The following is a 23,122-nucleotide window of genomic DNA, read 5'->3' as shown; positions in this document are numbered from 1 at the left end:
AAGCTCCAAGTGGAGCACAGACCCTGCAACACACAGACCACAGTGCAATGTTTTGTGGCTGTTGTGCTGAACACATTGTTCCTCAAACCCTCCTGTGCCCTAGGCACAGAACTGGCATCCTGGCATGCCTTGATGTTGCCCTCCTGACCAGCACAGGGGTGGTGTGGTTGGCCAGCAGTGGGTCATCTTGAACCAGCTGCCACAAGCTGAAAGTACTGAAAATCTACAGCAGAGAAGAACTTTAGATAGATAGGTGCTCAGTGTGCAATAGATCTTGAACCAGCTGCCACAAGCTGAAAGTACTGAAAATCTACAGAGAAGAACTTTAGATAGGTGCTCAGTGTGCAATAGGCTTGGGGTGTCTGTGATTTAGGGTGTCTGTGATTTGGGATGTTGATCAGCAGTGAAAGTGGTGTGGTGAAAAGGAGAGGGTGTGGAAAAGGGAAGGATGTTGCAGAGAGTACAGGAAGAAGAATGGTAGGAATCTGGGGATCAGTGGTATGATCTGGAGGATACAGGGTGTTTGCAGTAGGTAATTTGGGGTGCTAAAGCTGTTGTGGTAGAGGAGGCAATGGAGATGGGGTGTCTGTGTTGCAAAGCGAGAGATAAGGGTGCAGAGATGGAGTACTCAAGGCCAAGGGTGAAGAGAGAGAAAAGTTTCAGATGAGATTTTTGCCTGGCCTGACCCTGCTTCCGGTGTGTTGGAATTTCCTGCCACCTGCAGTTTGATTGGTTTAAAGTCAGCATTTTCAGGACTTTGGGCTGGCTCACTTTGAGCTCTGTGGCAGAGAGCTCAGAGAATCTGGGATCTGGCTGGTTAGCAGGGCTCTCAAGGCAGCATCACAAGGCAGCAGACCTCCCAGCTGGCTGGTGAGCCAAGGAAAATGTCTCCAGCCAGGGGACAGGGTGCTAGGAATCAGGGCTACAGCCCCATCTTCAGTTCATGGAGTGCAAGAGTTTTCCAGGTAAGAATTTCAAGAACAATGAATCAATGCTTTTCCCAGAAAAAGTGTGTATTTTTGTTGGAGGATGTGTAATATCCTCAATATTTCCAAATGCTTTGTTTGTGAAAGAGGTTTGGAAATGTGTTGTTTTACATGAGTTGCTGGGCTGGCAAGAGGTTCCTGCAGAAGGATTCTAACTGGAGAAGGAGAGCTGGGAGAGTCATTTCCCCCTACATTCATTTTTACATAATCTCTCCCTGCCTTCTGGCTCTGGCTACATGCTCTCTAACAGCCTCAGTTTTTCTGAGAGGATTTTCCTTTATTTTTACCCTTTTTCTACCACACCCCCCCCCCCCCCCCCCCCACCCCCTGTACGCCCTGTATGTGTGGTTTTTCTTTGTTTTCTTTCCCTGCTTTAATTTCAGTATCATCTTCCAAGTGCTGCTTATCCTAAACACAGAGATGAGGCAGTGACAGGAAAGGGCTGCCACTCTGACGTACATTGGGATCTTTAAAGAGTGGGGTTGTGGTGGGCTTTATCCAAATACAGAGCCTGGCTAAGCTCTGAGGACTACACTAATGCTGTGGAAAGGCTCTGACTCATGGAATATGTTCCCTGACCTTTCTGTAATGTGACAGGAGCAATAACACAAAATACCAACATCTACATTAACGTTGAGCAGACACTGTCTAATCCTAGAAACACCCAGGGAGTCAAGAGCCTGTCATTCTTCTCTTGCAGGTAGGAAAATTGAGGTTTGTGGATGATGGAAATTTTTTTTCAACATGGCAGTTTATAGCAAAGGGTTTAACAATTCTGGTTTGTCACTGAAATATTTATTCAAGAGCTTGAGCCGTGATTAAACTTGGACAGGCTTCAAAATCCTTATCTGGGGTACAAAATCAGAGTCCCTTGGGTCAGTGTGTGGTGCTGTGCTGTGTGAAGAGGGACAGTCCAGGGAAAGATGTGGATGAGTTTGGCATCTGAGCAAAATAGAACTTTATGTACTTGTGCAGTAAATCTGCCCTTGAGAAATAATTCATTTGATCACATCTGAACCATTGTGAAATTCTGAGGTACCAGGAGGGTTGGATTTTATTCTGGTTGTTGTCTCTGAAAAAATTCCATTGAGAGGCTCTTGCCTACAACAAGAAAAAAATGTTTCCTGTCTGGATGCCCAATCTCAAAGCCCTTTTCCCTAGCCCAGGCTGCAGTCAGAGAGCAGAGTGTCGCTGTTCTGTCCCAGCAGGGTGAACAACCAGAGCTGGGATGCTGAGGTGCTTCAGGCCAGAGCTGTCCCTGGTCTGCACCGGCACAGCTCCTCCCCAGAGCAGGAGCAGGGCTTGTCAGTGCTGCCGGTGCCCCGTGGCCGTGGTGAACGCTGACAGCTCTGCAGAGGAGAAAAATGGGATTTTTAATCTGATCCCGAGTGGTTTGCAGCAGGTGGAGCTACACAGGTCGTGTTACCTGGGAGGGATGGGAGTGAGAGGAGGGGAGGGAACGTGTTTAAGCTGTGCTCGATTGTGGGTGAGGGAAGTCTCATGTTTCTTGCCTACCGTGGGAACTTGCTGGAAGTTGAATGTTTTATAGATAAACACAAGGTGACAATGCTGGCAGGACACTGCTCTTTATGGAGTGAGTCCCAGTGCTGGAACCTGCTTGATCTTTCACACATATCAACTCCACCAAGCAGTGATGGATGGAGATGGTCTTTCTCAGAACAAGCACAAGGAATTATTAAGGTGCCTGGCAGCCAAAATAGCTCTGTTCCCCCACAGGCCACTGTGTGTTCCAGGGGCAGAAGGGATGGAGGGAGGCAGCTATTTGGCCTTGGACAGAATCAGAGGTTTATGTTCACATGAACAGGAGTTGCCAGGACTGCCATGGGCTTTGAAGAGTTTTTAAATCTGTACTTGAACGATCTTAACAAGTGTCCACTTCTCACATGGACTTTTATGTCATGGACACACTCCAGTCTCATATTTTGGTGCTAGGAATAATGAAGTTAAGGAATAGCTTGGAGAAAATTGCTGTTAAGAGTTAAACTACTGGTTAACTACTGTTAACTACCAGAGCTGTGGGACTCTGGGGCTCAGGTGGGTGTTTTATGGGCTGCTTTGGGTCTCTGCTGTTGCAGGGTGAGAGGACCCAGCAGCTCAGGGCCTGGTTCACCCTCCCTGGAAAAGTCATGTGGATGTAGCACTTAGGGAAGTGGTTTAGTGGTGAACACAGGCTGGATTTGATGATCCTAGAGGTTTTTTTCCAAATGGAATGGTTCTATGATTCCACGATAAAGGCACCACCCAAAGCCAGGTGCAGAAAGCAGCAGTCTCCACTGGACCATGCAAATCCACCTGGGCTGGCAGCTGAGGGAGGCACCCTCGGGGCAGGAACTCAGGAAAGCAAAGCAGGGTGTGGAAGTGCTTTGCCATTTAGCAGCCTTGCCTTTTCACCCCTTCTGGCCTCTGGGCTCTGATTTCAAGGGCTGTGTCGTGCAAGGTCCAGATGAATAATGTATGAAATGGTAAAGATAGACCCAGTGGATGGGCTATCGATGCTGGCAGTTAGGCTCTGTTTTGACTTGTAAACTAAACATTCCTGGCGTATACATCCTCTGTGGTTTAGTGATTAGATCTGGGAACTGCATTTGGGGTCAAGTCAAGGTGCTCTCACCCGGCTCCAGCAGCACTGGCTTAGCCACATCATCTGTTCCTAATGCTCTGCTTGTCTCCCCATGACATGAACAGGAGGGGGAGGAGATCCCATAAAAAGATGATTATGATGATAATCATCATTATCATCACCATCATCACCATCTCAGTTCAGATTTTGTTTCATTTTGGAACTTATTGTCCAAGGATGTGGTTTAGTTTGAGTGGTGTGCACAGTGAACTTGGCATGTAAATATCGAACATTCCCATTATTTATGACAACACATCCACAAGAAAGAGAATTAAACCTTGTGCTGTAGGTGTTCACTGCTAAAATGGGGACACTGTGAGAGTTAAACTTCACCTGCCCTGATCCTGCCTTTGGATTTTAACCTTGTTTTTCAAATTGAGCCCAGAATTTGAAATTGGAGAGTGTTCCTGTTTGGCTTGGCTCCAGGAATTTCTGGTTTTGTTCTCTGGGCTGGCTTGGAGCAGAGTGGGTCTCGTGTGAGCCTGTCTGCCTGTATAGCAATAGTTCTCACTGAGAGAACAAGAAATAATAGGGAAACTTTAGCCCATATTCTATTTTAAATAGAATTCTGTTGTAAATAATGATTTAGGGATAAAACCGGCGTGAAAGAGGTGAAACTTCAGCTGCATGAAATGAGAAAACACTAAGTTCATATGGTGTGGGAGGATTCCTCAGGAAGAGTAGGGCATGAGTAGTGCTGTTCCCTCACTCCAGTCATGGGCTCTGATGTGGTGAGTGGCTTGTATCTCATCCAAAGCACAAAGGTGGTGGTGTTATTAAGCAGACAGCCCCATCCAATGGTTTTGGACCCTTAGGTGAAAGAGGAGTTAAAATGTTTTGGGTTGGACCAGAATCAGAGGCTGTGTTTGGCTTGGGGTTTAGCAAAACTAACACCCTGCTCTTACACCCATCTCCTGTGGAAGAGCCAAACGCAGGTCACCAAAATTAGTCTTGCAAGGGATCTGATCTGACTGGCACCTCTGCTCTGTCTTCAGCTCATGCTCAAGTAAAGACCTCTGCCTGGCTTTAATCAGCTCAATTAGCAGTTGACACTGAAGACCAAGTAGGTTCATCAGGAGAAAGTGACTATTTGTTGCTGTAATAACTTCTCCATTTGTTCAGAGAGGCTGGGTCTGGGCTGCTTGAAGTGCTGGGGAGGTTATGGAGCAAGGTCTCCTGAGCAAGAAGGGATTTGGTGATTTCTGTGGAGACTTCCTGGAAATTCCACCAGGTCTGTCCTTCTCTGTGGTTTGGGCTCAGAATGTCATTGCAGGGAAGCCTGAGGACCTGTAATTTATGCCTCAAATCTTACTGTGAATGACCTGTAAAATAGAATTTCCATAATTCCTCAATGCTAAATAAAGGTTGAATCTGAAACTGTTAGGTTCTTTTTCCAGGAGATATTTTATCTAACAGGAAGAAAAATGTACTCTGCTAAAATAAAATGTTCCCTGCAGGACTCCAATTTCCAGCTATTGTTAAAATGTGTGGTTGAGAGCTGGGAACCCTGTGGCCAACAGGGAGCTGGAATGAGTTGAAAAGAGGAGAAGGATGTGCTCTGCAAAGAACAATGTTAGGTCCACACTAACAGCACAGAAAAACAGGAGATTGGCTGTAGGATACAGAGAGGCCCCAAGGAACAGGGATGAGCAGCCAGATCTAATGCTTGATAGCTCTGAAGTGTCCCAGGCTGTCTTCTATATAACATTGCTGGAATTCCTACAGTTTGGGAGTAGCCCCTCTAGAGTACTAAATAACTTGGTGTGGAGTCATCCTAGACCCCTCAGTGAGGACTTGTGGCATTTAAAAGAAAAATGAGTTTTTAGGAGGTTGAAGGACATTTGAAGTGCAGGGGGTAAAGGAGTTGGCAGTCATGTGCTGGTCATCTGCTTGCTTCAGCACAGAGGGAAATATGAAAGTATGACTGGGGTAATCAAAAGCATGGAGAAATCTCCTTTGAAGAGAGATGAAAGCAAATGGGATTGAAGTAAAGCTGAGTAAGAGGTGCTTTCACAGACATGTTTCAAAGGAGGAGAGTGCTGGGCAAAGCTGAGCAAGAACTGCTGTTCTTCTTAATTCCCCTGTGTGTCTGCCTGTGACATGAACAAGAGGGGAAGGAGATCCCATTAAAAAATTATTATTATTTTTATTATCATCATCATCTTAATTTAAGTTGTGTTTCATTATGGAACTTATTGTTTAAATTGTGTTTCATTATGGAACTTCATTGTCTCAAGAATTTTAACAGTTTGAATGGTGACTTGACGCATGTAATTATCAAACATTAATTTCATGTACAACAACAAATTTACAAGAAAGAGAATTAAACCTTGTGATTCAGAGCTTAAGTTAATCTCTTCCTTCTGAAGATTGGATGAATCAGGGTGAACGGGACCAGAGAGCCTCAATCCACTGCTGTCCCCCACAGGGGCACATCCCAGCTTGAAACCACGGCGAGTCCCACGGCTGAAACAGCCTGCAAGGGCCTCACTCGTGGTGAAGAGCAGCAGCTCCTTCCACCACTGGACATTCACACAACTTCCCCCACTGAAATAACAGTGCAGCACAGCTCCTTGCCCCTTCCTGATGTCCACCTCTCCTTGTGGGACAGCTCTAGCCCCACTAATGCACATCCCACAGCCTGCTGTCCCTACAGCCTTTCCACAGCTGGGATCCATCTTCTCTCCTGCTAATGGGGGAACTTCTTGTTCATTCTTGCCTGAGTAGGTGGTGCTATTAACAGAAATGTGTTGTGCTAGAGAGATGCATTCTGCAGCTTTGTAAAAAATTGCAAAAAGCACGTATTCCCCCACGGAGGGCTTCAGGGTTGCATAAACACAGGGTGGGGCAGATTTCTGGGAACATCGTAGACATGAGGATGTGGGTTGTAAATCAGGGGAGTAATCAGCACATGGGACCTGGGCAGGCTCTCAGAGTCCTGCCAATGGATCATTCAGGCAGAGAAGAAAACTTAGGATGGTTAGCCTAAGCATCACTGCCTGCAGAGTAGAGTGAAGAGGTTTTTCTACTTCTTTGCATCATTCCACCCAAATTCTGCTCTGGATAAAGTCAGGGTCATGTTGTGTCAGTGCTGCCACTGCTGTGAACAAGAGGCCAGCTGAGACAACAGCACAGTAAAAAGCTTCCAGGCAAGGGGACTGTAAATAACACAGCTAAATTGTTCCTTGCTTTCCAGGCTGATTGTGGGGAGGGTGTTTTTAGCATGGCTAATGAAGGGTGTTTATTAACAACATCAGGATTTGAATCCCAGACCACCTTTCGGCTTAAAAGCCAAAAAGATTTGTTGTTCATATCATGAACAAAAGATATGTTGTTCATGACTCAGTGCAGGAGAAAGGGAAAGTTTTAGGATGTGTCTGAACCAATGACACAATGACTTGACTCATAAAACCTCAAATTACTGAGCAGCTCTGACTTCTGCCTGAGTCAGGTCTTGTGGGAAGGAGATCCTGATCTGCTCTAGGAAGCTCAGTTGCCCTCCAGGACATTGCAAAGTGTCACTTACAGGATTGGCATGTGTATTAAAGAGATCTAGACAACATGACCTACACAGGAGAGTGGGAGGAAATGCTGCTCTTTAATTTGGGGGTGATGAAGGGGACCCAGAGAACTCAAGAGTTTAAAAATAAGCTCTGTGTTTTGGAAATCTTTGTGGTGGGTGCAGCTCTATAGCAAAGCCAAGAATGAAGGTTCTCCTTGGAGCTGGTTTCACCAGGATAGCCACTCAGCTTGGGTCAGGGACAGGCAATGATGTGCTGACCTTTCCATTCCCTCTTGTCCTGTGAGAACTTGAAAATGCCTATCTGGTGAAAACAGGGCTTAAAAGACTTTAAAATTAGCAAGCTCAGCTAAGCAAGCTGTTCTTCCTGGGTTGCAAGGCAGGGTTAACAGCCTGGGAAATAAAACGTTTGTTTTCTGCTTTTCACCTTGAAGCTGCTCATTGCTGTTGAATGTCAGGTCTGAAATAAGGCTGGAATCATGGACCACAGTTGCTTCTCTCCCAGCCCTGTTAGTGAGCCAGGGCTCTTAATGCTGTGATTGCCATGCCCTGATTCCCATCTCTCCATAACACAGCATGTGGAGGCTGGACCATGCAGCTTCCTTTACCTTTGCTCTTGTTTCAGAGCACCCCACCAGGGAATCTGCATCTACATTGTAGTTTTGCAAATGCTTGAAGTCTAGGAAATGTTCCCAAATTCTGAAATTTTTTGGCAGTAATTTGTTCCTCTACTCTCCCAGTCTGGCAGGGAAACTCCCTATTTTTGGGCAGTAACACAAGTGTTTTTTGCCTGTTGTTTACAGCTGATGGGATCTGGTTCTTGGGAAGCAAAACACATCACGAGATGCTGAGGTGTGGCTGAGTGAGAGAGAGACCCAGCTTCCCCACACCCAAGCCCTGAGCCCCATCTCCCACCTTTACCTGGTCTCAGCAGTGGCAGGTACAGCTCTGCCTAGAGCCAGCACCTAAACCAGCTGGGACAGAGGGAGAGAGAAGGAAAGAGGAGAAATAACTTCCCTCAGCCCCTCTCCCAGCAGGGTTTCATCCCTGAAGGCACAGAGCAGCATAGCCAAGGAATTCTTTCCCCTAAGAGAAAGCCCAGGCATGAATCCATGTGAGGCTCAGAGCAAGAGAAAATAATCTATTTCCACACACCCACAGCCTGATGGCCTCTCTTCTGGCATCTCCAGTGTCGCAGCAGCAGAGGGGACAGTGACTCCAGGGTGGGTGTGACAGTTTGGGGCAGGAGAGTGGTTGGGAGCAGCCCAGGAGCAGGCAGGAAAGGATGGAGCTGGAGGAAAAAGGCAGGAGGACATGCCACTGCCTCTGACTTGGCCCTGGGCCTGACTGAGGAACAGCAGCTTCCTCTGCTCTGCCTGAGACTCAGAGCCACCACACTCCTGCCCCTTCCCTGGGCCTCTCCTGATGGCTTTCTCCTGCTGCAGGCATCTGCTCTTCTGAGTGTGAAGGACAATTTGGGAGAGTCTGATGTACATTCCTCATGCCTGAGGCCTCTCAGATAGCTGCAGCCAGTACTCTCACTTTAAAATGCAAACCAGGCAAAATCTGCCTGACTTTGCTGAAGGCTGAAACATCCCAGTTGTTTCCTGAGATGTTGGGTTTCCCCTGCCTGGTTTTTGGTAGCAGGGGGGTCACAGAGGTGGCTTCTGTGAGAAGGTGGTAGAAGCTTCCCCTGATGGCTCTGACCCAATTCCTAATGGCTCTGAAGATGGCCACGCTGCTGGCCAAGGCTGGGCCAATTAGGGATGATGGTAATGCCTCTCTGATAACATATTTGAGAAGAGAATCAAAGCAAAGTGGGGAACACAGCTTTTTCTAGCCAATGAAGAGGAGGAGGTGAGAACATGTGAGGGAAACAACATGGAGACACCAAGGTCAGTGGAAAAGGAGGGGGAGGAGATGTTCCAGGTGCCAGAGCTGAGATTCCTCTGCAGGCCGTGGTGATCACCGTGGTGAGGCAGCTGTGCTCCTGCAGCTCATGGGTCCATCAGAATGCAGAGATCCACCCACGGCCTGTGGGGATCCATGGGGGATGCAGAGATCCACCCACAGCCCGTGGGGATCCACGGGGGATGCAGACATCCACCCACAGCCCGTGGGGATCCGTGGGGGTGTAGAGATCCACCCACAGCCTGCAGGGATCCACAGGGGTGCAGAGATCTACCCACAACCTGTGGGGATCCATGGGGGATGCAGAGATCCACCCACAGCCCATGGCAGAGGTGCCCACACCACAGCGGGTGGGCACCTGGAGGAGGCTGTGACCCAGTGGGAGATCCAGTGGAGGCAGGGCCCTGCTTCCAGGCCTGGAGCAGGCTCTCCTTGGAGGACTGCACCTTGTGGAAACGGGGAATGCAGAGATCCACCCACAGCCTGTGGGGATCCAGGGGGTATGCAGAGATCCACCCACAACCTGTGGCAGAGGTGCCCACACTGGAGTTGCAGAGATCCACCCACAGCCCATGGCAGAGGTGCCCACACCACAGCGGGTGGGCACCTGGAGGAGGCTGTGACCCAGTGGGAGATCCAGTGGAGGCAGGGCCCTGCTTCCAGGCCTGGAGCAGGCTCTCCTTGGAGGACTGCACCTTGTGGAAAAGTGACCCATGCCACAGCAGTTTTGGGAGGACTGTGTGCCCAGGGAGGGACTCACATTGCAGTTTGGGAAGGAATGCTGCTCATGTGAGTGGACCCACTGGAGAAGATGGGAGATCCAGTGGAGAGAGGGCCCTGCTTCCAGGCTGGAGCAGGCTCTCCTTGGAGGACTGCATCCTATGGAAAAGTGACCCATGCCACAGCAGTTTTGGGAGGACTCACATTGCAGCAGTTTGGGAAGGAATGCTGCTCATGAGAGTGGACCCACTGGAGAAGATCACGGGGAACTGTCTCCTGTGGGAGGGACCCCACAGTCTCCCAGGGGAACAACTTCTCTCCCTGAGCAGTGGAAGAAAATCTCAGTGATGAAATAACCAAAGCTCCTATGCCCTGTCTCCTTGCACTGTGAGTGGGAAGAAGGAAGGAGTTGGAGGAAGAAAAGATGTTTTTAAGGGCTTATTTCACTTCTCATTATCCTCCTCTGATTTTGTTAGGAATAAATTCACTTTGTACCTCTAAGCCGAGCCTATTTTGCCCTTGAAGTTTTTCTCCCAGTCTTTATTTCAACTCATGAACCCTTTGTTAATTTTCTCTTTCTGCCCAGCTGTGGCAGGGGAGGGCAAGTGAGTGACTTTCATGGGTGCCTGGAGTTTGGCCAGTGTCAAACCACAACAGATGCTAATGCTGGGGGCCAGAGGTGCTGGTGGTTCCACTGCTTACTGACTTTGCAGTATCTTCTGTGTCCTGCTTGCTGAAACAAGCATGAGGAGCCCAGGAGTCTGGGGATAGGGAGCTGCAGGTGAAGCAAGAGCATTTCACAGGTCCATGGAAGGTGCGTCATGGTGGTGGGAGCTTTCGTGCAGACTGAGGAGGGAAGGCAGGTGGAGCACCCTTCTCGCTAATAAACAGCTGAAACGCTCATGCCTTTACTTGAAAAGTCATCGTGTTTGATGAGCCAGCACAGCACAGCCTCCCTTGGCAGCTGGGTTTCCCAGGATGGGTGCAGGTGATCACTGGAGTGTGCAGGCTCCAAGGCTTTGTGCTGGGAGCAGCAGGAAGAAATGGCAGGGCAGGAGGGCACCAGTGTACACAGTAGCATTGGAGCAAGCTGGGAACGTAGCTCAGCTCCTGGGCTGAGCTGTGTGCCCAGGGCAAGCAAAATCCCAGCTGGGCTCTGCACCTTCTCCACCAGCATGTGGAAGCATGCTGGAGAAGTGCCACCCACCTGCCCATCTTCTCCAGCCTGGAGCAGTCCCCTCGGGCTCTTTGCTTAGCTCCAGCTGTGGGATGTAATTGCTCCTTAGGGAAAATTTTGGGGAATCTGAGCTGTAATTGCTCAAAGTGTCGGCTTCCCTTTGGGATCAGGGTGGAGTCCAGGCTGTGCCACCCCAGCGGACGTGCCAGTGCTCCACTGAACCACCTCCCTCCTTTTGCTGCCACCGGGAAATTCCCCAGAGGAGCAAGAGTGGAAAAATGTAGTCACAATACTGTAGTGCAATTCAGTTGGTCAAATAAATAACCTATGTGGGAATCAAGAGTGATTTTTATTCCATAATCTTGCCAAAGCAGAATCGCTTTTACAGGCTTCTATTTTTAAGTATTTTTCCCAAGCATTTCCCATTAATTTTTCATTCCTTCTGCTTCCTACAGTTCACTTCCTCCTCCAGCAAAATGCTGCATTATTTCCCTACATCTTCTGGGGTCAGTCTAACGACGACTTAATCTTTCAAAGCCTCTCATGGATTTTATTAATAATTTCTCAGAAAAAAAAATGCAGTGTTTTTGGCTAACAGTGTTGGGTTTACGTAGATCTTGTCCTGGGTTGAGACCTCTCATGCTCAAGGTTTTAAGGCATGACTTGTAGTTTAAAGACATACTGGTGTTAGGACCTGGCCTTCTTGAGGCAAGGGCTCTGTCCTGGCAGGATGTGATCTGTGGAGGAGGATCAAACCATTAATATTAACAGCCTGCTTCCGCATGGATTAATGGGATGGTTGAACATGCTTCCAGCAGCTGCTGGGTCTCAAAAGCCAGGAAGGTGCAAGTGTGGATGTGTTCTACCCAGCATGAGAGCCCTGAACCTGGTAAACTGAAAAGGAGCTGGGATCCCAGGAGATTACACCTGCCTTTGCAGTCATCTTCTGCTCCTCATCCCCATCCATAACCCTCCCCTCTGGGGTTCCACTCTGTGTAACACTGGAATGGGTTTGAAATGCATAAACACACAGAAAAAAAACTTTTTAAAATTAACACATCCACACCTGAGTTTGCCCTGAGGGTTTATCCCTAAACAAGGTGTGCTTCCTGATCTCTCTGTTCAATGTAAATTTGTGCCAGTTGCTGGTGCAAATTGTCCAGGGCTCCTTGCCAGTGTTTGAACCGTGCCAAGGAGGAGAAGGCTGGCTGGCTGGCAGGAGGAGTCCTGGCTTGTCTGCAGGTGCATATTCCTGCTGCTCAGCGAGGTGTTGGCTGCCTTGGGAGGGGAAGAAGGTGCATGAAGGAAAAAGGTCCCACTGCTGAAGACCCCGTGGACTGGATCATCAGCTGGTAAAAACTGGAGCTGCTGCATGGAGGGTGTGATGTGTTGGTGAAGGGTCTGGCTGCCTGCCCTCTCCCAGGCTCCTGGGAGAAGGTGCTGCTGGAGAATGTCTCATCCATGCTGTGGGGCTGGTCTGGCCCTGCATAACCCCAGTCCTTGGGCACGGAGGTCTTCTCTGCTGTGGGTTGATCCCTATCAGCTGTGGAGAGGAGGGATGGGAGGGAGCAGTGTTTGGGATGTGGCTTTGCCACTGCCTATTTACACTTGGCATTATGGTGTTTATAGTACCCTGACAAGCTCCAGGGATGCGTGGGTGGGTTTGGATGTGGTTCACTGGTGAACACCCCAGCTCTTAGCACAGAGCCTGAATCCACATGGCTGCTGCACGTCCCGGTGTCCCCACTCCCACCCCCAGGGAAGCAGCCTGCCAGAGGCTGCAGAGCTCCACACTGGGCTGTGCCAGGACTTGTCCTGCAGCCTCCCCAGTGCCAGGGTAGTGGTGACCAACTGCAAGTACCTCCCCCTTAAAACCAAGTGTTTGGGGTTTTCAAAGGCTTTCTGCACTGCTAAAAAACTGTAACTATAAGGCTTCATGCCAGGTGCACCACTAGTCTGTGAACTATAGGCCTGGTCACATTCAGAAGAGCCAGCTGGGTTCAGGAATAGCACAGTTTATCAAATGTCACATATATGGTTCTTTTGGATTGCCCATGACAAATGCCTGAACTGCAGAGTGGCTTTATAGAGCGCTAACAATACAATGGTAATCACAATCTTAATTTCCCAGGTTAACTCTCTGAGGACACAAGACTTACCAAAAGATGACTCTTGTGGGGTGGGAGAGGACAAATCTGTCAAACTGTTCCTGGAATTTCAAGTAAAATTCTTGTCTGCCAGCTAGATATTAAACTGTCCAGCTTTCCCCTCTTATTAACCACTATAGTGCAAAGTGCTGCCAATAGTGATCAAAACTTCTGTTATTTGTGGGCATGTTGTACAGAATATTTATTAGTAGGAGGTTTTGGTTTGTCAAAACTTTTCTGGGTATCGGGTAGAAAAACTAGACCATATGGCCTCCACTCCCCATTCACCCCCATGCCATGGCAACAAAAATCACAGGAGCTACGACCAGTTCCTGTGCTTGCACTGCAGGTCCCATTGCACATCCAGCTTTGCCTTTTCTTCACTGCTTTGTGCTCCCATGTGTACATGGATGCACACTCAGATATCATGAGGCTGAGCCAGAGCATTGCATGGAACAGTGGAGTGTCTTTGGGTTTGCAGCACCAGGCCACGAGGAACATTCAGAGGCAAATGCAAAGAACTTTTCTGTTTTTCAAAAATAAGTTTTTTTGTTGGTTTTGTTTGGTGTTTTGTTTTGTTTTTCTCCTGTGTTAAGGAAATAAATACAAAATCCAGCCCTTCCACTCTAATAAACTTGGAGAGCTCCTGTCAGCCCCCACACCTCTGGCTCCCTGAGGTTTGCAGCTGCTAGCAGTGAGGGAGAAGGAGTTAAACTTGCATTAAACAGCAGCCCAGCTGCCTGCAGGGGCTCCGATCCCACTCTTTATTCCACAATGTTTGATGGCTGATGAAAAGCCAGCTCCAAATTCACATGGCACTTTCTAAACCAAAAATTCCATCAGGCTGCCTTGGTTCCTCGTCTCAGAACAAGCTTTCTTTGAGTTGGACCGGCAGCTCTTCACTTCTTGCAGTTTTGGGGCTCTGCAGACCAGGATATTCCTGGCTGGGGTTCCAGGCTGGTCATTCCCGGGGCTCCCCTCCCATCCGGGGGTGCGGGGACAGCCCAGGCTCCCGGCTGGTGGGCGCTGCTGTGCCGAGGGACAGCTGTGTCCCCTGTCCATCCCTCGCAGGTGGATCTGCAGGAAAGGCTTGGCCACGGGAGCGAGCGCTCAGCCATCGCTGGGCGGGACGGGAAGCGCAGCCACGGAGGAGTGGGCTCCAGGCAGGACTGCCAGGGCTGGGGCAGGGTTTACCTTCCACCAAACTCCTCCTTCCACGGCGGCAGAGCTTCGCTGCCGGGTGAGCAGCGCCCGGCCGGGCGAGGGATGCTGTGCGCGGCTCGGTCCCCGGGCACCGCGGGGCTGGGGCGGGGGTCCGCGCTGCTTTGGAGGGGTCGGAGCTCCGTGCCCGACCCCTCCTGCCTCGGCAGCTCAGGGTGTGAGGAGCAGAAGCTGCTGCATCTGCTGGCTGGGGTTTGCTCGCTGTCCCGGCACAGGGGCTGGAAAATGAGTGATTTGTGTTGTGTTTAAACGCAGCTGTTCCTGCCTCTCTCCTGGGGGGCTCTCTCGCAGCCCAAGATCTCCCCTGGCTTTGGTGCCCAGCAGCACGTTCTCCCAAAATGATGGAGAATAAAGTCTTCCTGTCATTCACGTTCTACAGCACAATTCTGATTTTAAAAATGTATGTCGTTGCCATCATTACGGGGCAAGTGAGACTCAGAAAGAAGGTAAGATCCAGTTTCGTTTTCTTCTCCTCCCTTTCTGGCTCTTTGCTTGGGTTTCTGTGATTTTGCTTTCTTCTTTTATTCCTCTAAAAGTTCAGCAAAATTTTCCTGAAGCAAGCTGAGTTTTCTTTGACTTCAGTTGAAAGCAAAACTTGTTTCATAGCTGCAGCAGATAAATATCTCACTTCTCTTTGACCCTTTCTGTTTGTTTCTACCATCTGTAGCTTGATGTTTATAATTTTGGAAACCTAATCTAAATAATAATCAGATCTAAAATGCCAAGCAGGTGAGATGCTTCTAGAAAGAGTCTGTTTACAGTTGATTTGCAGGGTCTGGAAGAAAAAAGAAGAGAAAAAAAAGTTTAAGAAGAAATCATTGCAATGATCTTTTTTTCTTGTGATGTAGCAGAAAGCTTTTGGAGTCTGGCTGGCTAAGGGAATGCTCCAGGAGAGCAGCAAGTTGTGGGCAATAAAACAATAGCTGGAGGAGATGATTCTTGGTCAGGGAGGACCAGCTGCTGTCAGGAGTTGGGGCCAACTGGACTTTTACTACCCTCACCCCAACTCCTGATAAAACCCAGCTTTCTGTAAAATCTGTTTTAAAGTATTTGAGGAGTTTCTGACTGTGTCAGTGGAGAGAGAGGGAGACATTTCTGGTCTCAGATAGAATACAAATACCCTGTGCTGTGGCATCATTTTAACTGATTAATTGTCTTCTCCCCTTGTGATTCTAAATGATGCTCCAGCCCTGGGACAGTTCGGGCTTGTAACATAATTAAAGAAAGCACCAGGGCCCTTTCCAGGCTGCAAAATGAAGCTGTCAGATGTAGCCAGGTCCCTGAGGAACAGCTTCTGAGCATAGGTGAGGAGCTTACAAAAATCATTTTCATTTTTAACTTTATTAGTGTAGGATCCCATTTCCCTGTGGGAAAGCCACACAGTGCCACTGCCAAAAAATCCAGCCAGGGAATATTCTGTAATCTGTCAGTCCTGGTTATCTTTTGGAGGCTGCATTCTGTCTGCAAGCTCTCTGCCAGCAGCGATGTCTCTGCCTGGAAAGTCTCCTCTAAATGGGTTTCACGGGAAGAAGTGGATGGGAGTGAGGTGAGAGCTCCCTTGAAACCCTCATTTGGAACCTGCCCAGCAGGCAGCACTGGGTTTTTTGGAGGACAGGGAAAACTCCTGGGGAGGTGCAGGACAGTGTGCATGGAAGTGCGGTGACCCTTGTTTTTATAGAGTGGTAACAAATTTGGGCAGGTAAAATCCCCACAGAACTTCAAGATTAGGGGCAAAGCTTCTACCTGTGAGGTTCCTGAAGGCTGTAAGCAGGTGGGGACTGTGTCTTACAGGCATTTGCAAACCCAGAGGACGCCCTGCGCAACGGAGGGCTGCAGTTCTGCCGCGAGGACCCTGACGTGGAGCGGTGCCGCAGGTGAGCGGGGCCGGCGTTCCCCCTGGTGCCACCATTCCCTCTGGTGCCACCATTCCTGCTGCCAGCATTCCCTCTGGTGCCACCACTCCTCCTGGTGCCACCATTCCCTCTGGTGCCAGCATTCCTGGTGCCAGCATTCCCTCTGGTGTCAGCATTCCCTCTGGTGCCACCATTCCCTCTGGTGTCAGCATTCCCTCTGGTGCCACCATTCCCTCTGGTGCCACCATTCCTGGTGCCAGCATTCCCTCTGGTGCCACCACTCCTCCTGGTGCCACCATTCCCTCCGGTGCCAGCATTCCTGGTGCCAGCATTCCCAGTTCCACCATTCCCTCTGGTGCCACCATTCCCTCTGCTGTCACCATTGCTCCTGGTGTCACCACTCCTGGTGCCACCATTCCCTCTGGTGCCAGCATTCCTGGTGCCACCATTCCCTCTGCACCAGCTGCTGGCAAACAAGAAATGGGAAGTTAAAGGACTCGCTAATGGAGTAATATTCTAGATGGTCAGACTGCCTCGAGCTCTGCTGTGGGACCCTGAGCACGAGAGCAGTTTAATCTTTACCATGGTGTGCACTGGAGCAAGGGCAAGAAAAGGATCTGGGTTTGCATTCTACATCCAACTCTGACTAGCTCTTTTCTAGGTGCTCAGAGTCCCACAGATTCCCAGTGTCTCATCCCATACCCACACTGAAAGGCTCTTTGTGTCCTGCTCTGACAGGACTCCAGATCCCCGCATAGCTTGGACAGGCAACAGAGTGACTGGTCCCAGTGCTGTAGGCAGCTGCCCTTTTTGGGGATTTGGGAAAAGGCTGAACAGGATTACAATAACTTTTGCCTCCCTGATTGGGCACACTCTGAATGTTAGCCCTCTTCTGTGAGAATCACAGTTTCTCAGAGGTAAAACATGGGGTTATTCAGCCCTGGGCTTGATTTGCTGTCCCCCTTACCAAAGGAGGTGCCCCAAATGCTAGGCTGGATTGCTGAAAGGGATTGGAGCTGTGCCCTGCTGTCCTTGAGCCCATGGGGACCTCACTGTTCATGTCCCACTGCCTCCAGCATTTGCTTTAGAAAACATCCAGTGCCACCTAATTGCCAGGCTGCCAGGGGGAGGAGGAGGATGGAAAATGAGCCTTTTCCTTCCTAGCAAAAATAAAATAATAGCAGAAATAATAATCATAATCTTCTTTTGATTATTCAGGATAAACAAACTTCCATAAAAATAAATAACTGGAGCTGCAGCAAAAACCTGGGGCAGCCTGGGATCTGACTTGGGCAGCTTCAGAGTCCGTCCTTGCTGATGTATTTGCAGCCCTGGAGAAGACACATTCAATCCAAAGTGTTTCCCCAGAGCAAGGGCAATGTCAGCTTCTCATCTCAGACTGTATCTGGAGGGGAGCAGAGCCAGGGGTCTGGGCAGGGCAGGGGCAGGGCAGGACATTTACCCTGTTCCTCCTAAAGAGGCCCCTGGCTGCCTCGCAGCTCTCTCCTTTCTCCTCCTTCCTCTTCCATTTGTCCTTCCAGCCCTGCTGGACCCCCAATTCCTTGTTCAGAGGAGGGTGCCTGGGGGAGGAGGGGCACAACCCACACTCATGGCCCGAGCAGGTCCTGTTTCATTAGTGCTGGGGTGGTGGCAGTGGCGCTGTGACACCCAGGCAGGTGCATTCAGCTGGGGCACAGGGCTTGGCTCCAGCAGGGCTGATGTGTCCCCACACGGCCACAGCATCCCCTCCAGCCACAGTGTGGGAGTCGCTGGGCCACTCCTCCCCAATCCCCTTTGGATGCATTTATGGAGAGAGGTGAAACCACAACCCCTCTCATCCTGTGAGTTTCTCCACTGGAGGAGCTGTAGTCTGGAACTGCTTTTGTTGTGTAGCAACAAAAGCTGGCACCACACCAGTTTTGAGCTTTTTGCAGCTTCACAGGGTCTGTGTTTTGCTCTGTTTATTTGAAAGCTCCAGCCCTGGAGCTGTCATCTGCTGTGGCAAAGGCGTCCCAGTCATGGAGAGAAAGTTTCAGGAGCTCAGCATCCCAAGGGAGAGACACAGGGTGTGAAATTCTCCTGCCTCTGTGTGTAAGGGAGAACTGACTCTTTTGGGGGCTCTGTCTGCCTCATCCAGTGGGGAAGAGGCCCAGCAGCACCTAGGGATGGGTACTCTGGCTAGAAGGAATGAGAGAAAACAGGGAATTCTGGTAGGAAGGAACAACCTTATCTTGCTTTTCAGGGCCCACCGCAATGACATGGAGAACATCTTTCCCTTCCTCTTCCTCGGAGCCATCTACTCCCTGCTGGATCCCAGTCCCACAGTGGCCAGGATCCACTTCCTCATCTTCTGCGTGGGACGGATCATCCACACCATTGCCTACCTCCTGCAGCTGAGGGCACCCACACGCTCCGTGGCCTACAGCGTGGCCCAGCTGCCCTGCTTCTCCATGGCCCTGCAGATCCTGCTGGCCACCAGCCCCTACTGGTAACAGCCAGAGAGACCCACCACCCAAACCCCTCATCCTGACTCTGCTGGGCCCCCTGAGAGGGAGTGTGTGTGTGTGTGTGTGTGTGTGAGATATCACCAGGGAGGTCACCTGCACCCTGAGGATGTTCAGTGCAGCCTTGATGAAATTCCACCGCCATCGGAATTTGTCAGAGGAATCACCAGAGAGAAGGGACGTGCAGGAAGGGGATGTGGAGGCAGGTTTCTCTCTCTCCTGCTGATGGTGAGAAGTGGAAAGCACATGGACTACCCCTCGAAGAAGGGGTCATTGAGGGAAAGGTTTTCTGTGTTTGGAACTGTGACTGAGACCTTTTCCTCCTGGTCATGAATATCCCATGAATCAGGCAGGGAAAATCACGAGGGTCCCACAAAGTCTCTTAGCAGATGTGGTTGGTAGCAGAGGTTATAAAGCAGCCACCCAGCTCCTGCCCAGCCATGTGCATCTCTGGGAATGTGAGTCCCTTCGGATTTAGTCCCTTAGGTTCCTGCTCCACCAAGGAGGACGGGAGGCAGGTGCCTTCCAGGCAGCCTGACAGGGGCGTCCAAATCTCAGGGGCGAAGCCATTCAGTGCTCCCCGTGCCACCTCGTCTCACACCACAGCACACAGCTCCCTGCAGCAGGACCCTGGAGCTCCTGGCAGCTCCCAGCCAGCAGCAGCTGAGGCTTTTCCATCTCAGCCTCACCACAGCAAGATGCAGAGTGACATGCCTGGAGAAGCCAGCAGGAATCCTTTACCCTGGACACGCAGCCTGAACGCATTTGCCGGACACAAAGTTCTGGGACTTCTGGAATGTCTGAAATGCTGGCACAAAATGGGGTTTGCAGGCAGGGTTTTCTCCCAAAGGGTAGTCTAGTCCACATGCCATTAATACCTGAAAATGCCCCCAGGGCATCAGACTGAGTTTCTCCCCCTGTTTGTAGCCTTTCTCTGGCCCGTTGCTATTTGGGAAATGTGCTGTGATTGCCTTAGGGAAGTTTTCTTTCAGCTGTTTCCTGCTGTCCACTGCTGCCACGCCATTCACAGCCCGGACCAGCTGGTGTTTGCAGAAAGCTCTGGAAATGAGCAGAGGGGCTTTGAAGGGAGCACTGCTGCTCTGCAGTGTCACCCAAAAGGGGAGGAGAGCTGGGAAGAGCTGGGGCAGGGTACTGCCTGGTGACAAGGGCCCATCAGCTGCTCTGCCACACAGCTGTCCCCAGTGCCAGGGCTGCTCCCAGCAGCAGCAGCAGTGGAGCATCCTCTGGAGGAGAAGGCAGGAGAAACCTCTGCTCTTCAGTGCCTCCTCCCTCTGAGGGCAGCACAGAATTTGAATAGCAGCACAGGGGCAAGCCAGAATGAGCAGAAAATAAATTCCCCTTCCACCTGTCCTGTGCACTAAGGCTGCTCCCTTGACCCTGCTCTCCTCAGGGATGCTCTTGCTGAGCCCCCACTGAGCACTGGGGACACACCTGCTCAGGCTGATGTCCAGCCTTTTCTGAACTCAGGTAGAAGTTTCTGTGCCAGTAACTCCATCCCAGTGCAGTTGTGGCCTCAGGCTGAGCCGTGTGGTGGAGTTTGGAGTGGAATTCTTTGCTCTCCCACTGCGAGGAAGGTGGGCAGGATTGCAGGTTCAGCACTTCACTCTTGGCCACTTCCCACAGATGTCTGGGTAACACAGACTCCTCTTAAAAAATCTTTTCTGCCTCACATGGTGCACAAGGTCTTGCACTCCTGTATGTTTCTCTGCTGCTGCACATGCATCCTGGTGGCAGGAAGCAAATATTCCCAATAAAAACAAATCATTGTGCTCTGATATATCCTTCCTTTGGGAGCAGCAGATGCAGCTGGGCAGCAGCTGGGCCCAGCCCCAGCAGGATGGATCCTCAGCAGGATGTTAAACCCCACTGTAGAGCCTGGAGTGTCCTGGGACTACTAAAGAGACATCCCTTTCCCCTGCACTCACCTGCCCTGCAGAGGAACCTCTTTTCCAGGTGTGCATTATTTGTGCTGATCCTTTAAATCCAGCAGAGCTGGGAATTATAAGCAGCTCTGCTCACTTTCCCTTCACTGAGTAGCAAGTTGTTACAAAGCTTGGTGTTCACCCAAAAATCCTGGAGGGTTGGAGAAACTCAGGTAAGAGCTAGTTGCTCTTCTTTCTGTTCTTAGGACTCATAAAGGAGCTGCTTGTGTTTTCCAAGATAAGTAAACCACCCCCCCCCTTTTTTTTTTTTTTCACTAGGTTGCTGGGAAACAAATGCTTCATTTCTCTGGTTTTCCCCTATTTTCTTAAGTTGTTGGTGGTTGGGAGGTGCTGCCCTGTCTGTGTTAGTTTCAGAAAATGGCTCCACTTGGTTGTTTTCTTTCCCTGTTTGTTTTCAAATGAGAAAGGCAGTGGTTTTATAAAATGGACTCTCTCCAGTACATGTTGCTGAGGTTGGAGATGTGGCTGGGATGGAGATTTTGGCATAGGAAGGAAGAAGGGAGGCTCCAGAAGCCCCTTCCAACCCCCAGATCTGCCAGCTGCTTCAATCTCTTCTCAGCTGCCTGTCCAGTGCCTGAGGCTGATGCCCTGCTCAGGAAAGCTGAGGTTACATGCAAAGTTCTGCTTTCTCCTTTTTTATTAAAAAAAAAAAAATAAACTCTGCTTACTGGCTGCAGGGAAAAGCTTGGGAATGTGAACTCTCCTGGCTCAAAAAAAACAAACACAAAAAGCCTGCAAGGCAAACTTAAGAGAGGCCCAGGCATTGCACTTATTTTGAAGTGTTGTGGAAGTTTGGGGGAAGCAAAACTAAGCTGGGCTCAGTTGCTTGGGCAGCACCAGTCCCATCAGGGCTCTCCTGGGACCAGGTGATCAGAGCCACTGGCTCTTCCCTGGACACTGCCAGTGGTTGCTGCATGTGAGAGGCATTCCTGCCTTTTCCCAATTGATATCTATAGCCCAGAGCTGCCAAATTCCTGCTCTGGCATCAATGTAGGCAAAGGACGTGCCCAGTGTCTCCTGCTGCTCCAGGAGAGCAAGGACAGTGGTTGCACCCACCAGTCTCTGGGGTTTGGTGTGTGCCTTGTATGTCCAACCACTTGTTCTTCACACCTGGCTCAAACAGGAGACAGCAACGCTGTGAAACCCACCTGGGACTGCAGAACAACGATCTGGTGCTTAAGTGGGTACAAATTTCAGTTAGACTTTAGGAAGAATTCTTTTCCTGTGAGGGTGGTGGGACACTGGTACAGGCTGCCCACGGAGGCTGTGGATGCCGCAGCCCTGGCAGAGTTCAAAGCCAGGTTGTTTGAGCAACTTTGGTCTAATTCAAGCTGTCCCTGCCTACGGCAGGGTGGGATGCGAGTAGGTGACCTTTAAGGTCCATTCCGCCCCGTTCTGTGGTTAAATGTGTGAATGTGACTCACATCACCAGTACGTGTCTTCCCTCACGGTGTTGGGAGAAAAGCAAGTGGAGCCCCGGCACAAGGCGCTTTCCCTCCCACACTCTTTCGGGTGCTTCAAGCCCCAGGATCCACCCAGCCCTGCTCACGGACACACCTCTTGTGCTCACGCCTCTTCCTTACCTGCCTGCCCCGCTCCCCGGGTCTCTTCATCCAGAGCGTTCCCTGCTGGGATCTGGACCAAGATTCCTTCTTGGGCAGCTTACCTTTAACACAGACCGCTCTTCCTTTGCTGCTCTCCCAACATCCCCATTCCTGTAGCAGATGGGACTTTGATACAAAATTCCCCTTGAGGAATTGAGATTCCTGTGACTTGCAGACGGAGCCGGCTCTACAGCCATGGGCATTCCGAAGTGGAGAAGACAACGGCGCTTCCCTGCTGCTCTCTGGCACACCAGGATGAAGTTGGCACCGGGAAAACTTTTTCCAGCGGGGGTTTTCTAGCCCGATGTGGGGCTGAGCTGTGAGACATCCCCGGCTTGAGCCGTGGGCCGGGGGATCGGCCCCGGGCTGCGCTGAGCGGGGCTGCAGCACCCTCGTGTGGCTGCGGGACCTGCGGGGACACGGGGACCCTGCCCGGACACCGCACCCGCGCATCCTGGAGCTGGGGGTGCGCATGGAGTGTTCGGGGCGCAGGGAAGGTGCCATTCCTTGGGGAACGGGTTGAGGAGGAGGAGGATGGTGTCTGCTCCAGCGTCCATCAGCCTCTCCAAAGCAGGCAAGGTGCGATGTGTGTTCCGGGGAGATCCTGGCATCACTGCAGACTTGCTCTTTGGGAGTCACCTGGTTGAAAACAGAGTGGTTTGAGGAAGGAAACAGTTTGTAAATATCCTTGCAAACTTCCCCCGCTTCTGAAGTTGTGGTGTATGGCTGCAATGCTGTGCATCTCCATGCAAGAGTTCTTCCTTACTCGTGATAACTCCTCCTGGGCTTTGTGACACCAGCTGCAAAAGGGACCTTTGCTTCCTCCCTTCTTCCCAAGTAACTATAAAGCATTACACCCCTGTGCATAGCTACC

At 50.4% G+C, this 23,122-nt stretch overlaps 1 protein-coding gene across 3 annotated transcripts; it reads left to right on the top strand.

Moving 5' to 3' along the window:
* The first annotated feature begins 766 nt into the window (after window positions 1–766).
* On the top strand, window positions 767–23,118 carry PTGES (prostaglandin E synthase). Of its 3 annotated transcripts, XM_041406823.1 has the most exons (6): window positions 767–965; window positions 14,174–14,342; window positions 14,579–14,769; window positions 16,115–16,197; window positions 18,419–18,664; window positions 22,424–23,118. In XM_041406823.1, coding segments are annotated over exons 1-6 (771 nt in total). In that variant the 5' UTR covers window positions 767–884; the 3' UTR covers window positions 22,425–23,118. The 3 variants fall into 3 exon arrangements, with proteins under 3 accessions (XP_041262757.1, XP_041262756.1, XP_041262758.1); XM_041406822.1 differs by lacking the exon at window positions 22,424–23,118 and having other exon boundaries at window positions 18,419–19,791; XM_041406824.1 differs by lacking the exons at window positions 14,174–14,342; window positions 22,424–23,118 and having other exon boundaries at window positions 792–965; window positions 18,419–19,791.
* The last annotated feature ends 4 nt before the right edge of the window (window positions 23,119–23,122 follow it).

The sequence above is a fragment of the Onychostruthus taczanowskii genome, unplaced genomic scaffold (assembly GCF_017590055.1).
Source record: "Onychostruthus taczanowskii isolate IOZ18803 unplaced genomic scaffold, ASM1759005v1 scaffold25, whole genome shotgun sequence".
Classification (NCBI taxonomy): domain Eukaryota; kingdom Metazoa; phylum Chordata; class Aves; order Passeriformes; family Passeridae; genus Onychostruthus; species Onychostruthus taczanowskii.
Note: the sequence above shows the minus strand (reverse complement) of the source record. Positions and strands in the feature narration are given on the sequence as shown.

Bases quoted from the DNA above. Each gene is read 5' to 3' on its own strand.
- PTGES (XM_041406822.1), top strand. From the start codon at position 885: ATGTCTCCAGCCAGGGGACAGGGTGCTAGGAATCAGGGCTACAGCCCC. The intron at 966-14,173 runs GTAAGAATTTCA...CATCCCTCGCAG, and splicing joins GGAGTGCAAGAGTTTTCCAG to GTGGATCTGCAGGAAAGGCT. The intron at 14,343-14,578 runs GTGAGCAGCGCC...GTTTAAACGCAG, and splicing joins CGGCAGAGCTTCGCTGCCGG to CTGTTCCTGCCTCTCTCCTG.